Genomic DNA, 13,592 nt, shown 5'->3' with positions numbered 1-13,592 from the left:
CATGCACATAGTCTAAATAAGGGTGCTTGATGATCACGTTTCAGCAAAACAGCTTCATTATACCATCGCATAAATTCTTAAAATGTCTGAAACTGTACAAGAATGAAGAGACTCTATTTTTTAATTAGAACACTCTCTTAGGTGATAAATTTCTCAACTGGATTGGGATCTGGTGACTTGATTGGCCACTACACAGGCCATTGTCTTCTGAAAGATTTTACTTGTACTACTACAAAAAAAAAATACTTCAAATTAGGATTAACGTGATCATACAGAATGATTTTGTTATTTAAGAATGCAATTAAAAGAACAACAGGGTAGTAAAAATGTATGTATTTAGGATGTGAGCAAATGACTGGATGACTTGACTTGTGGATTACATGCAAAAAAGTAATGTGACATTTTTTCATTGACTTTTTGATATTATTTGCTATTATCCTTTGTTGCATACAATAGGTGTCGATTATAACAAAAACATTATCTTCACACTGGATAACAGCATGAGTTTAAAAATTTTTCCTGGTCATATACACAAGATACATGGGGTAAATAACATAACAAACTGGGGTAGTCTTCCTTTAAGCTTGATAGAAAACTGTTTTGCTTCATTATTTTAATGACCATTTCTGTATACAATAATCTGCTTTCAACAGAATCTATATCCAATATTTACTGAAGTGTTTCCATTATTTTGTCAGTTATCAGGGTACCTACCTACAATCTTTAGCTCTGCGATGCTACAGTTTACTGTTCATATCAATAGCATGGAAAACCATTTCAGACAAATAAGGCTATAATAAAATGGTGTGAAGCAGAAAAGGCTGGAACATTAGTAGTAGCCGCATAAAGTTACCTCACTGGCAATTGGCATTACAACTCTCTGGAAAGCTGCAATATATTCAGGATCTCCCATTTTGCTTGAATTCCAGGGGATGTTTACATTGTATCCTTTACCCAATCCATGGCCAACCTTGTCAAAATTTGCATCCTCCATTGTTGGAAAGAATGAGCCATTATCATAACGGTGCAAGGAAATATACAGCACACTATAAATATATAAAGTAAATATATGAGATTAATATTTTGATATTAGTAACTCTAGCAACAAGACATAAAATCATAAAATTCAATATAATATGTAACGTGACATAACATGTACTTGGAATTTCCCTTTTACTGCAACAAAATACCAGGGCTTGTTATTAATCTCATATGATAAAGTTACCATCACTAAATAAATGGGATCTTGTAACTCCTTCTATTCATAGAAGTATATATAAGTAGTATACTTGTATAATTTCAGACCCCACCATTGCACCTTTATGGGACTTAGAGCTTTTGAAATACTGCACCTAAGACAAACATCACACCTTACTTTTTTGATCATTTTGCAAAAAACTTGGATGTTGTCCTATTTCACGGTCCATTTTTGGACATATGATCACATACTTTTCCACTAGAATAATTTGTTAGAATTAGGATATCATAATAGATAACTCAGCCACAGGTGATGCACAAACCAGTATTTCTTTGTGCCAGTCCCAAGCCCGGATAAATGGAGAAAGTTACATCAGGAAGGGCAGCCGGTGTAAAATTTTTCCAGGTCAATATGTGGACAAAAATACAAATTTCCATACGGGATTGGTCGAGCCCCAAGTAAACAACGACCGGCACCAGTACTGTTAGCCAACAGGGTGCTTACGAAAATTGGGCTTCTGTTGGCCAAAGAAGAAGAAGAAGGGGGGGTGGGGAGACATGTCCGGAAGCAGGAGGAGAGGAGGAAGGTAAAGAGAGTGGAACGGAGGATAGAAACTTTGAATGTTGGCAGTATGACTGGTAAGGGGAGAGAGTTAGCAGATATGATGGAGAGAAGGAAGGCTGATATATTGTGCGTGCAAGAGACTAAATGGAAAAGGAGTAAGACCAGGTGGATCAGAGGTGGATTCAAATTGTTCTATCATGGTGTGGATGGGAGGAGAAATGGAGTAGGGGTTATTCTGAAGAAACAGTGTGTCAAGAGTGTTTTGGAGGTGAAAAGAGTGTCAGACATAGTAATGATGAAGCTGGAAACTGGAGGTGAGATGATGAATACTGTTAGTTCATATGCCCCGCAAGTTGGGTGTGCGATGGATGAGAAAGAAGACTTTTGGAGTGACTTGGATGAAGTGATGAACAGTGTACCCAAGGGACAGAGAGTGGTGATTGGAGCTCATTTCAATAGACATGTTGGTGAAGGGAACAGAGGAGATGAGGAGGTGAAAGCTAGGTATGGTGTCAAGGAGAGGAATGAAGAAGGTCAGATGATAGAAGATTTTGCCAAAAGGATGGACATGGCTGTGGTGAATACGTATTTTAAGAAGAGGGAGGAACATAGGGTGACGTACAAGAGTTGAGGAAGATGCACACAGGTAGATTACATCCTATGCAGAAAACTCAAGATGAAGGAGATTGAATACTGCAAAGTGGTGGCGGGGTAGGATGACGTTGGAGATCAAGAAGAGGAAGAGAGTGAGGGCAGACCCAAGGATCAAATGGTGGAAGATGAAAAAGGAAGACTGCAAGGATGAGTTTAGGGAGGAGGTAAGACAGGCACTGCGTGGCATTGAAGAGTTACCAGACAGTTGGGCAACTACAGCTGATACATTAAGGATGACAGCAAGGAGGGTGTTTGGCGTGGTATCTGGACAGAGCAAGGAGGAAAAGGAAACCTGGTGGTGGAATGGGGAAGTACAGGAGAGAATATAGAGGAAGAGGATGGCGAAGAAGTGGGATAGTTAGAATGATGCAAAAAGTAGACAAGAGTACAAGGAGATAAGGCACAAGGTGAAGAAAGAGGAAAAGGTGTATGATGAGTTGTACTGATTGGCTAACAATAGTAACATTCTTGGAAATCAGGTGCATCTTAAGGAGATATTAAAAAACTGCGACAAGAACAATTTTATAATTTACTTTAATGTATCTTATAAAGGACATTAAAACTACCTTATGGCATACTGACTGACCCAGGTTCTTCAACATTTACATTTTTAATTTATCAGGTGCTTCCTAGTAACCACAATGTCAATTGCTCAACATATTGTAACCTTCAGATTCTTCCAGACTTTTGGGAAAAGCATAAGGTCAGATCTGGAAGCCAAATTCTTTACAGAGGCATTGCCTTGTGTACCTTTTTAAATGTAATGCTTCTTTGAGGTTTTATTCTTTGTCTAGCCTCAACTTTTGATTTATTTATCAGGTTTTGAATTACATTTTTGTTTCTTGATCATCATGTTTAGAGTTTAGGTTTATGAATTTGTCTTCTGTATCTCTTGGTTTTGTTAAAGATGTTTTTTTCTGTCTGTTTTGTGTTAGTTGACTTTGTTCTCTGTTCCCATTTTTTCTAGTTTTTAGGGTTTCTGCCTTATTTTATTAGGCATTCTTCTTTCATCTTCTGTGATTTTTACAGGAATTTGGGAGTTTCTAAATACATTTATTAGTTCAGAGATCAAGACATCAAGAATGTCTCTATTTGAAGTCTCAAGTCCAATAAAAAAAGTATCTGCATACAGATACAATCCTGTAAGTGAACACTATCATTCAGTTTAATAAACTGAAGCAGTCTCTGGATGACCACGTTTTTGACAGGAGTGAATCCTTACAGCAGAGTGTTAAGGCTGAGCTTGGTACAAACTGAAATGATACATGAAAGGTTAATAGTGAGCAGAAGAAGACCTCATTAATTTTTAATTCAACCACCATAATTAACAGATACTCTACTGTAAAATAAAGTGTCATAAAGATCTAAGCTTACTGAAATAGTAGACATACAACTGGAGAAATTATACTTGTACCTTGGGGATTAAAGTAAATGCTGAAAATGGAAACACTATCTGAATAAAATTTTTCTGTATAAAATATGGGCAATTTTACTTCTTTCCTTGTGTGATTCCAGACCTGTAGTGAAGAAATGCCATAGGATCTATTTTCCCTATTACAATTCATACCACCTAATACCATTAGTATTAAAAGTTTCTCAACTATACCAACAGCCAAATTATTCTTCAGGAGGCAAGAAAGTTTTCTCATTTGTCCTATGGATTCCAGTGAATTTTCTTTTATTCCTGACTTCAGTTCCACAACAGCTCAATCACTATGGCTCTAGTGATGAAAATAATTTGTGATCGGAGTTCATAACCATTCTGCTCAACTGATCAGTCTCAAGATTTCACATGACTCAAAAAATGTGATCTTTGACTATCCAGCGCAACCTCTAGAGGCCATCAACAACTTCAAGCAACTGGCATATGTCTCTTTTAATGAATGATTTCAATTTTTCAGTCGCATACAGTGTTCATTGTTGGCCATATTTTGGTGTGATCAGTACTCGGTTTGAACTCGACTACTATGCATCGTTTTCGTAATTGACTCTGTTTAACATAATTGTTATGAGAGGGAGTTTGATATGCTTTGTAAATTTGGTTTGAGGCACTGCCTACAACCCACTTATTTGATGATTTGGCTGTCCAAGAGTCAGGTCATCTTTCCTTTTGTATACAAATAAATGTTAAGTCCAAAAGGCTATAATGTCACTGTTGTTATGTAAGGAAAAATGCCTTTATGAACCTTTGTTAGATAAAATGGCACCTGTATGATGCTCTTTTTTGTTTTGGAGATTCCTCTAAAATAAAGGCACCTTCTCTTTTTATTGCATTCCTCTATCAACTTGCTTGTCATAAAGATTTGTTTCTAATTTAAACTCAGTTGTTAAATTCCTTCTCTAAAATATTTTCATTTTTCTTCCCCCAGTACCATTCTCTTTTGAAATTAGAATACTCTTATTTTTAAAATGCTTGCTTCCCTTATTGCTAATGCACCCTCTCTGGCTGTAAGCACAATGATGCAACTTGATCTCCTAATGCTATTTTCACATGCCTTCCATAGTTGTCTTGTAAATAGTTTGAGGTGTAAATAAACTACTCACATAGATTTAAACTTACTTGCCTGTGTGTGAGTGTGTTCCTTTCCTGTGTATGCACATGAGGGTTCAGTTCAGTGTTTATGTATGATGTGATTAAAACAGTTGTAAAATCGGTTGCGTCATACTTTTCATATATAGTGATCACATTACATAGATAACATCTACTTTTGCAAGACAAATCGTTATATCACCAAAGATCACTCCATGTGAACTTCTAAAATTGTAAGCTCAAGGACATACGCCCAGGCAATGTGTTGAGACTATAACACCCCACTAAAAGGTCATGAAGGAAGAATGAGGACTGTCCCTCTATAAGACCATAAAGGAAGAAGGGAATCCAAGGCCAGGTCTTTTCTAGCAGACCAAAGATCTTCTCTTCACTTGAGAAACTGCTTCAGGAAACTTAAAGGGAACACAATACAGTTGAAAATGTCTGGATGAAAAAGATTTGGTTTGCCAAGCAAGTATGAGTATTTGTATGTATATACACAAGTTTTGTAAACACCAACTATATATATATATCTATATATATATATATAGTTGGTGTTTACAAAACTTGTGTATATACATACAAATACTCATACTTGCTTGGCAAACCAAATCTTTTCATCTTAGTGTGTGTGTGTATATATATATATATATATATATATATGTATATATATATATATACACACACACACACACACATTCAAAGGTAACATTTGTGGTTGGTCGGCCAGGCAGTAAACATCTGTCATGTCCTCTCAGTTGTGAGAAGCATATCATAGATATGTAATAGAGTACCTATCAAACAATACAAAAAGTACACAACACATGTTTTGCCCTAACTGGGGCTCATCGGGTGTATGCACATTTGCTTCCCCTTGCGGGGATCAAACCTCAGAAATCAAAGCTTGAAGCGAAGCTTCTGACAATGTGCTAAAGTGGCTGGTTTGCTTACTTGATAGGGTGAAAATCGCAGTACAGTGATCCCCCGCCTATCGCAGAAGTTATATCCCAGACCCATCAGCGATAGGTGAAAATCCAAGATATAGAAAGACCATATAAATAAACATTTTTTTTTTATAGTTTAAGCCTTAAAATACCCCTCCCACATGCTTTAAACACATGTAAACTTATTAAAGCACACTTTGTAAACACATTATACGTGGATGTTGGGCTAAGGATATGAGTAACATAATAATAACAATAATTATATAATAATAATAATAATGTAGCGTACCGTCGATTCATTCAAGCCTTAATGTTGAGCGACATCCGCGTAACGCTTCCCTTCCCTTCTTAGAAGATGCAGGACTCTTGGGAGCCATTGTTGGGGTTAAGACAAAATGAAAAGTTCACAAAAACTTTGCTTACAACAATCGGACTACAAGCAAGGTATGCGATGCGCAGAGAACCGAGATGCGTTAGGGACCCACGCTCGCTGTTCTTGCGAGATTACACCACAATAACAGCAGCCAGTCAGAGCTCAAGAGAATAAAAATCCCACTCTGATTGCTTGAGTCTCCTCTTTCAGCCAATAACGGGCTTTGTAAGAAATCATCTGGGTACTGTAACGCTAAACTCTTTGTCTACCGTAGTGACTGCTGAAAACCGTATGCTTTGTTATGAATTGGCTGCAAAGTACACTACAGGTAGGATGTATTTATTGAATTTTTCCGTGATATAGCAGGTGCGCAATAGCTGAACCACGATAGGTCTGAATCGCAATCTGATTATTTGGATTCTTACCTACCAGGTAACACTTGTGATTGGTCAGCCAGTCAGGAAACACCGGCTACGTCCTCTCAGTTGTGAGAAGCAGATCATAAATATCTGATACAGTACCTGCCAAACAATGCAAAGAGTACATGAGACATGTTTCACCCTAATTGGGGCTTCGCCTCAGGAGCTGACGTCCGAGGTTCGATCCCCGCAAAGCAAAGGTGCGTATATCTGATGAGCCTCAATTAGGGTGAAACATGTGTCATGTACTCTCTGTATTGTTTGGCTGGTACTGTATCATTCATACATATATATAGTTGAACTTAATGTTGTCTTAATAGAATTTCTTAAGAAATTTGGATAAACAGTCTAAAAATAACAGTAAAGAACTCCATACTGATTCTATTGGTCCTCTCTAAAAGAAATGTGAAGCGAGCTGCTGCTGCTAAAAGAATATGCACAATACAGTGAGAAAGTCTTTCTGTGTTTATCTATGACTTGAAAGAGCTTGATCAGTGAAACACTTACCTTATGTGGGGAAAAAGAACAAACAGCATAGTATAAACATATTCTTGGAACAGCAAAAGTCCAAAATAACAATTAAACCTACACATGCGTACTCTGAAATATGAAGGCAAGCTGCTCTAAGCATTTTTGAATATTCACACTCAATTCACAATTCTACATGTAGCACTAAAAACTACTTTTGGAATGTGGTCTAGCAACATTAGTTTCCTAAATATTTTTGGATGTTCATACTACACTCAAATGTATGTTTTACTACATCTGCCTTGAATAATGTATTGCACTTGCAATTTAAAATGTAATTGTGAATAGTCTGTCTATCTGTGTCGGTTACACTATATTGTTAATCTAATAGCTGAATACTAGCTGAATATCATATAACAAAGAAAAAGCACTAAAAAACTAAGTTAAGGCTCACACAACTTGCTGAGCATACCTAGGGTCATCATCAAAGATGTGCTGGGTGCCATTGCCATGGTGTATATCCCAATCCAGAATCAGTACTCTGTAGAAAAAGTAAAGTAATACAGTTATAGCATTTATGTCAGTGGAATAGAGGCAAAAATGGAGGACAAGATAAAAAGGAAAAAGTAGTCTCATTAGAGCATTCAACTAAAAATAGGAATAGGAGGAGAAAAAGGAAGGGATAAATAAAACTACTGAAATAATGCATTTCTTCAATTATTCATAACTTCATAAGTATATTAAAATTCAAGTACTATTTGCTACTATACCTCTTTATTTTTCCTTTATTTAACACATTACCATTTGAAGTAAAAAAAAAAACTTGAATTTACAAGGTACAGTCAGCAAACATATATTACATTATTTAAAATTATTCTTTGTAATGTGAACCATTTATAAATGGCAGCCCCTGAAATTATGAAATGATCTGTAAAGGTCAAAAGTACAGCCAGTAGCATTTATGAAAAACACTTTAATCAGTTTCCATACTTCAATATCTACTAACTGTTAAAATTTTACATAATTGTAAATGTAAATTTACATTTACAATTATGATAATCATGACAATTAGCCATTATTTCACATTCCTTTTTCTAACAAAGTCAGGGACACTGGCCTAGTGAAAGTGTACATGCATCTGAGTATACAGCAAATTGGAATGTTATTTAATCTGCTACTAGTTCCTAACTTGTGCCCAGTTACTACAAGGCACTCATTCAAAATCACTGACAAACATATCTTTTGTACTTTAAAGAATTAAGTCATGAAACAGTATAAAATAAACTCTATAGACTGGAGTTTTAGTTAATACAGTGGCAAACTCAGTGTGGACTGGGAACAGCTAAAAAGCTTAAAAATGAAACAAAAAGATAAAAAATAGTCATTTAATAAAATCTGGACCCATAGTGTTTCTTAAATGATACATTTGAATATTCCTCATTTGAATTAAATATATCAAAAACATAATTGATATAGAATAGCATTCTCAGATAAGCTTAATCCAATTGTGAGTTGCAGGGGGCTAGAGCATATTTCTGCACTGGAGTACAAGTCAGGAACCAGTCCTGAATAGGCCACTAGTCCATTGTGGGGCCCACTCAAGAATACATTCATATAGAGACAGTCTAGAACCTGTGTATCTGCAGAGATGCGGAAGAAGTGGTGCCAGTATCTAGACTGGCACAGTGAACAGTATTAGACTGTTTCTAAAAATACGCTTTTGTATGTTTCTTTCAGTAAAAACAATAAACATATTAGTTGCCTCTCTTTATAAATAACTTCTGACATTATTGTATGAAAATATACTATTTTAAGAAAACACTTTTACTGGAAAAGTTACAGGGTACTACATGAATTATTCACTTTCAACAATTAGGAATATCTGCTTACATATATTTTATTAAAACATTACGAAGAATATGTATTTAGGAGAATTTAAAAGAATGTTTAGGAAGATTACTATTATGGAATTTATGGAGATTACTATTGAATGGAAAGTGTTTTCTTGAAATCAAATACTATTTATATAAATGTGTGCTCACAACATTTGATGAAATGCAATATTAGCAGACTTTTGTGATACATTCCACACTAGTGACATAATATGCAAGCATCATAGAAGATGATGGCAAAGCAAAGAGGCTTATTGCACATTAGATACCAGTAATTACACAATCAGAACCACTAAATTGAAGAACGTTAAGATTGACATAGCAACAAAACTGTAAGGGTAAACAAAACAAAACAATCATACCTTATTGACTTTCCAGCAAGTTTCTGTGCATACCGTGCGGTTAGAGCTACATTGTTGAAGAAACAGAAGCCACAAGCACTGTCCTTCTCAGCATGGTGTCCAGGTGGTCGGACAATGGCCACTGCATTACTAACCTGGGTAAAAGAAAGCATGTGAAAACAATATATTTTTTTTTTTTTACTTTTTCTGTTGTTTATTACATATTCTTCTTGCAAAGTATGAGAATGAAGCAAATTTGTAAACATTTTATTAGAATATCAACTAAAAGAACGGTCTATATGTTACTGCCTTCCAAAACAAACAGCAACTATTTGCTATAAGTATTAAATTAAAGTCCATTACAGATTAAGTAGTAGTTCCTAAACTTAAATACAGCTCAGTTCAGATAAAAAACCATACCTTTGTTGCACTTGGGGATGGGGATTCATGGCAAGTACTGCTGTTTAACAAAATCTTAAGTCAGCTTTCATAATTTTGAGCAACGTCTGTCTGCTTACATCCAAGTTTTATGGCAGATGTTGGAGTGGTGTTTTTCTTTAATAAGTGTTTTTGGTGTTATGAGCTTTACCACAAGTCTTGACTTCTGCTTTGTCTTCTTTAGATGTTTAAATGGTGGTTTAAATGAATACATATAGTTTTTGCCATTCACCTGCAAATCTTTTTTATACGCGAGTCTAAATATTGAGTCATAATGTGTATTGTTACTTTCCTAAATGAATTTACCACAAACATGCCCAGGTTATAAAGAAAACATTTTTACTTGTTTGTTTGTACCTTGCCAGTGAGAAGGGCCTCTACAGCACTGAAGCAGGCTCCAACAGCCAGAATGGCACTATGATAAGACTGAGCACATATGTAGATTGAGTCATATTCATCTCCCTGCTTGTGAAGATCTCGGGGTTTCATCATGGCTGTTGACTTGATGGTGTTAATATGTTCATTCCTGTTTAATTTCAAAGAGAAATACAAAAATATAAAAAGGAGATGAAAGTTATTAATTGAATATAATTGCAGCAATGTCGACTGTTAAAACTATTTTTTACTTAACTAGAATTATGTTTCCCTTTTCCTTGTTATTTCATTTAATCAAAGAATTTGTTGGTTCCTTATTTATTTTTAACTAGACATTAAGCCTGTTAAAATAACGGGCTCTAGAACATTAGTGCATAAACATTTGTATGAAGAGTCTATATTAAATGGCAAGGGACCTTGTATGTGGCTGTAATATGTGTCACTGTATTGTGTGCCTTTAATTTTCTCTCTCAGTAATACTGGTTTGTATTTCCGTGAAATGGCTGTAATTTTGTCTGACAGTAATACAGTGGAACCTCGGTTCATGACCATAATCCGTTCCAGACCGTATGAACTGTATGCAAATATATATTTTTTTAAGTTTTTAAGCACAAATATAGTTAACTATACCATAGAAAGCACAACGTAATAGTAAACTAAATGTAAAAACATTGACTAACACTAAGAAAACCTTGAACAACAGAGAAAACTAACACTGCAAGAATTTGCGCTATAGCCTTATGACCCTCTCGCTAAAAACTCTTTTTAATGAGTTTTAAGCACAGGGGAAAAAAATTAACATTTGAAAAATCTGTAATTTAATAAACAACCAAGAAAAGTAACATTGCAACAATGCAAGCGTGTGCCTGTGTGTGTGTCTCTCTCTTGCGCGCCTTTGTGTGTGTCTCTCGCATGTGTGTCTCTTAAGCGCACGCCTCTGTGTCTGTGTGTTTGTCTGTCTGTCTCTTGCCTGTGTGTGTGTGTGTGTGTGTCTGTCGCGCGTGCCTGTTTGTCTTGCGTGTGCGTGTGTGACTCGTGTGTGTGTGTGTATGTGACGCGTGCGCGCCTGTGTGTGTGTGTGTGTGTGACTCGCACGTGCCTGTGTCTGTGTGTGTGTCATGCGTGCATGTGTGTGTGTCTGTCTCTCTCTGCACAGGGAATGCACAGGAAAAGACTGAACACGTGCTGTGTGGCCCCGCACATGCGCACTTCTCCAGAAGACACACACACACGGACTGTGTGTGACTTGCCTGTGTGTGTGTGTGTGACGCGCGCGCCTGTGTGTGTGCGTGACTTGCCTGTGTCTGTGCGTGACTCGCGTGCGCCTGTGTGTGTATCTCTCTGCACACGGAATGCACAGGAAGAGACTGAACACGTACTGTGTGGCCCCGCGCATGCGCACTTCACCAGAAGACACACACACACGGACACTGGACGCACACAAGGGTTTTATTAAAGAGGATGATTAGAAGGTGTATAGGCTAATGACTAAGCAGCATGACCTGAAAAGTTTTGATGGTCTTCTCAGTGAACACTGTATATCAAAATGAATGGGGGACTTAAATGGTCAAAAATTAAGCTTGGAAATGAAGAAATGACTCATTCAAAACAATTTCTTAACAAAGGTAAAAACATTGTTGGGGTATAAATTTGTATTTTTTGTTATCTTGACTAAGTCATTTAAGTTATATACTGTATAAATTTCCTCTTACAAAAGGAAATCACATATTTCACATGCAAATTCAGAATCATGACCAAAATAAAAATATTTACAGTATCATGGTAATATTTATAATTAAACTGGCACAAGCATCCATACCCATGGCACATTGCAAGCTCTTCCTCTGTGGCAGCACGCACTGATAAACGCTGGCAACGCTCAACAAAGCCCTGTTCCTCAAGGTGAGAGAATATTCTTGAAATTCGTTGTGGAACCTCAGGATGATGGCTACAAAAAAAAACCCAAACAAACGAAAAAACAAATAAATAAATGGACAGATACAGTGCATCCAGAAAGTGTTCACAGCACATCACTTTTTCCACATTTCGTTATGTTACAGCCTTATTCCAAAATGGATTAAATTCATTTTTTTCCTCAGAATTCTAGACACAACACCCCATAATGACAATGTGAAAAAGTTTACTTGAGGTTTTTGCAAATTTATTAAAAATAAAAAAACTGAGAAATCACATGTACATAAGTATTCACAGCCTTTGCTCAATACTTTGTCGATGCACCTTTGGCAATTGAATATGATGCCACAAGCTTGGCACACCTATCCTTGGCCAGTTTCGCCCATTCCTCTTTGCAGCACCTCTCAAGCTCCATCGGGTTGGATGGGAAGCCACTCCTTTGATATCTTGGCTGTGTGCTTAGGGTCGTTGTCCTGCTGAAAGATGAACCGTCGCCCCAGTCTGAGGTCAAGAGCGCTCTGGAGCAGGATTTCATCCAGGATGTCCCTGAACATTCCTGCAGTCATCTTTCCCTTTATCCTGACTAGTCTCCCAGTTCCTGCCGCTGAAAAACATCCCCACAGCATGATGCTGCCACCACCATGCTTCAATGTAGGGATGGTATTGGCCTGGTGATGAGCAGTGCCTGGTTTCCTCCAAACGTGATGCCTGGCATTCATACCAAAGAGTTCAATCTTTGTCTCATCAGACCAGAGAATTTTGCTTCTCATGGTCTGAGAGTCCTTCAGGTGCCTTTTGGCAAACTCCAGGTGGGCAGCCATGTGCCTTTCACTAAGGAGTGGCTTCTGTCTGGCCACTCTACCATACAGGCCTGATTGGTGGATTGCTGCAGAGATGGTTGTCCTTCTGGAAGGTTCTCCTCTCTCCACAGAGGACCTCTGGAGCTCTGACTAAGTGACCAACTCTTGGTCACTTCCCTGAATAAGGCCCTTCTCCCCCGATCGCTCTGTTTAGATGGGCGGCCAGCTCTAGGAAGAGTCCTGGTGGTTTCGAACATCTTCCAATTACGGATGATGGAGGTCACTGTGCTCATTTGGACCTTAAAAGCAGCAGAACTTTTTCGGTAACCTACCCCAGATTTGTGCCTCAAGACAATCCTGTCTCGGAGGTCTACAGACAATTCCTTTGACTTCATGCTTGGTTTGTGCTCTGACATGAACTGTCAACTCTGGGACCTTATATAGACAGGTGTGTGCCTTTCCAAATCATGTCCAAACAACTGAATTTACCACAGGTGGACTCCAATTAAGCTGTAGAAACATCTCAAGGATGATTAGGGGAAACAGGATGCACCTGAGCTCAATTTTGAGCTTCATGGCAAAGGCTGTGAATACTTATGTACATGTGCTTTCTTCATTTTTTTATTTTTAATAAATTTGCAAAAATCTCAAGTAAACTTTTTTCACTTTGTCATTATGGGGT

At 37.2% G+C, this 13,592-nt stretch overlaps 1 protein-coding gene across 2 annotated transcripts in view; it reads right to left on the bottom strand.

Annotated features, from left to right (window-relative positions):
• The window catches only part of hdac6 (histone deacetylase 6), a 124,486-nt gene that overhangs the window by 28,986 nt on the left and 81,908 nt on the right, over nt 1-13,592 (bottom strand). For both annotated transcript variants that reach the window (XM_039776176.1, XM_039776177.1), the window contains exons 18-22: nt 12,016-12,144; nt 10,179-10,347; nt 9,405-9,538; nt 7,623-7,691; nt 854-1,046 (exon numbers count right to left, since the gene is read on the bottom strand). In XM_039776176.1, the coding sequence (XP_039632110.1) occupies nt 854-1,046; nt 7,623-7,691; nt 9,405-9,538; nt 10,179-10,347; nt 12,016-12,144 (694 nt within the window). The remainder of the gene's footprint in view (nt 1-853; nt 1,047-7,622; nt 7,692-9,404; nt 9,539-10,178; nt 10,348-12,015; nt 12,145-13,592) is intronic.

Source organism: Polypterus senegalus, chromosome 13 (assembly GCF_016835505.1).
Source record: "Polypterus senegalus isolate Bchr_013 chromosome 13, ASM1683550v1, whole genome shotgun sequence".
Lineage (NCBI taxonomy): Eukaryota > Metazoa > Chordata > Cladistia > Polypteriformes > Polypteridae > Polypterus > Polypterus senegalus.
Note: the sequence above shows the minus strand (reverse complement) of the source record. Positions and strands in the feature narration are given on the sequence as shown.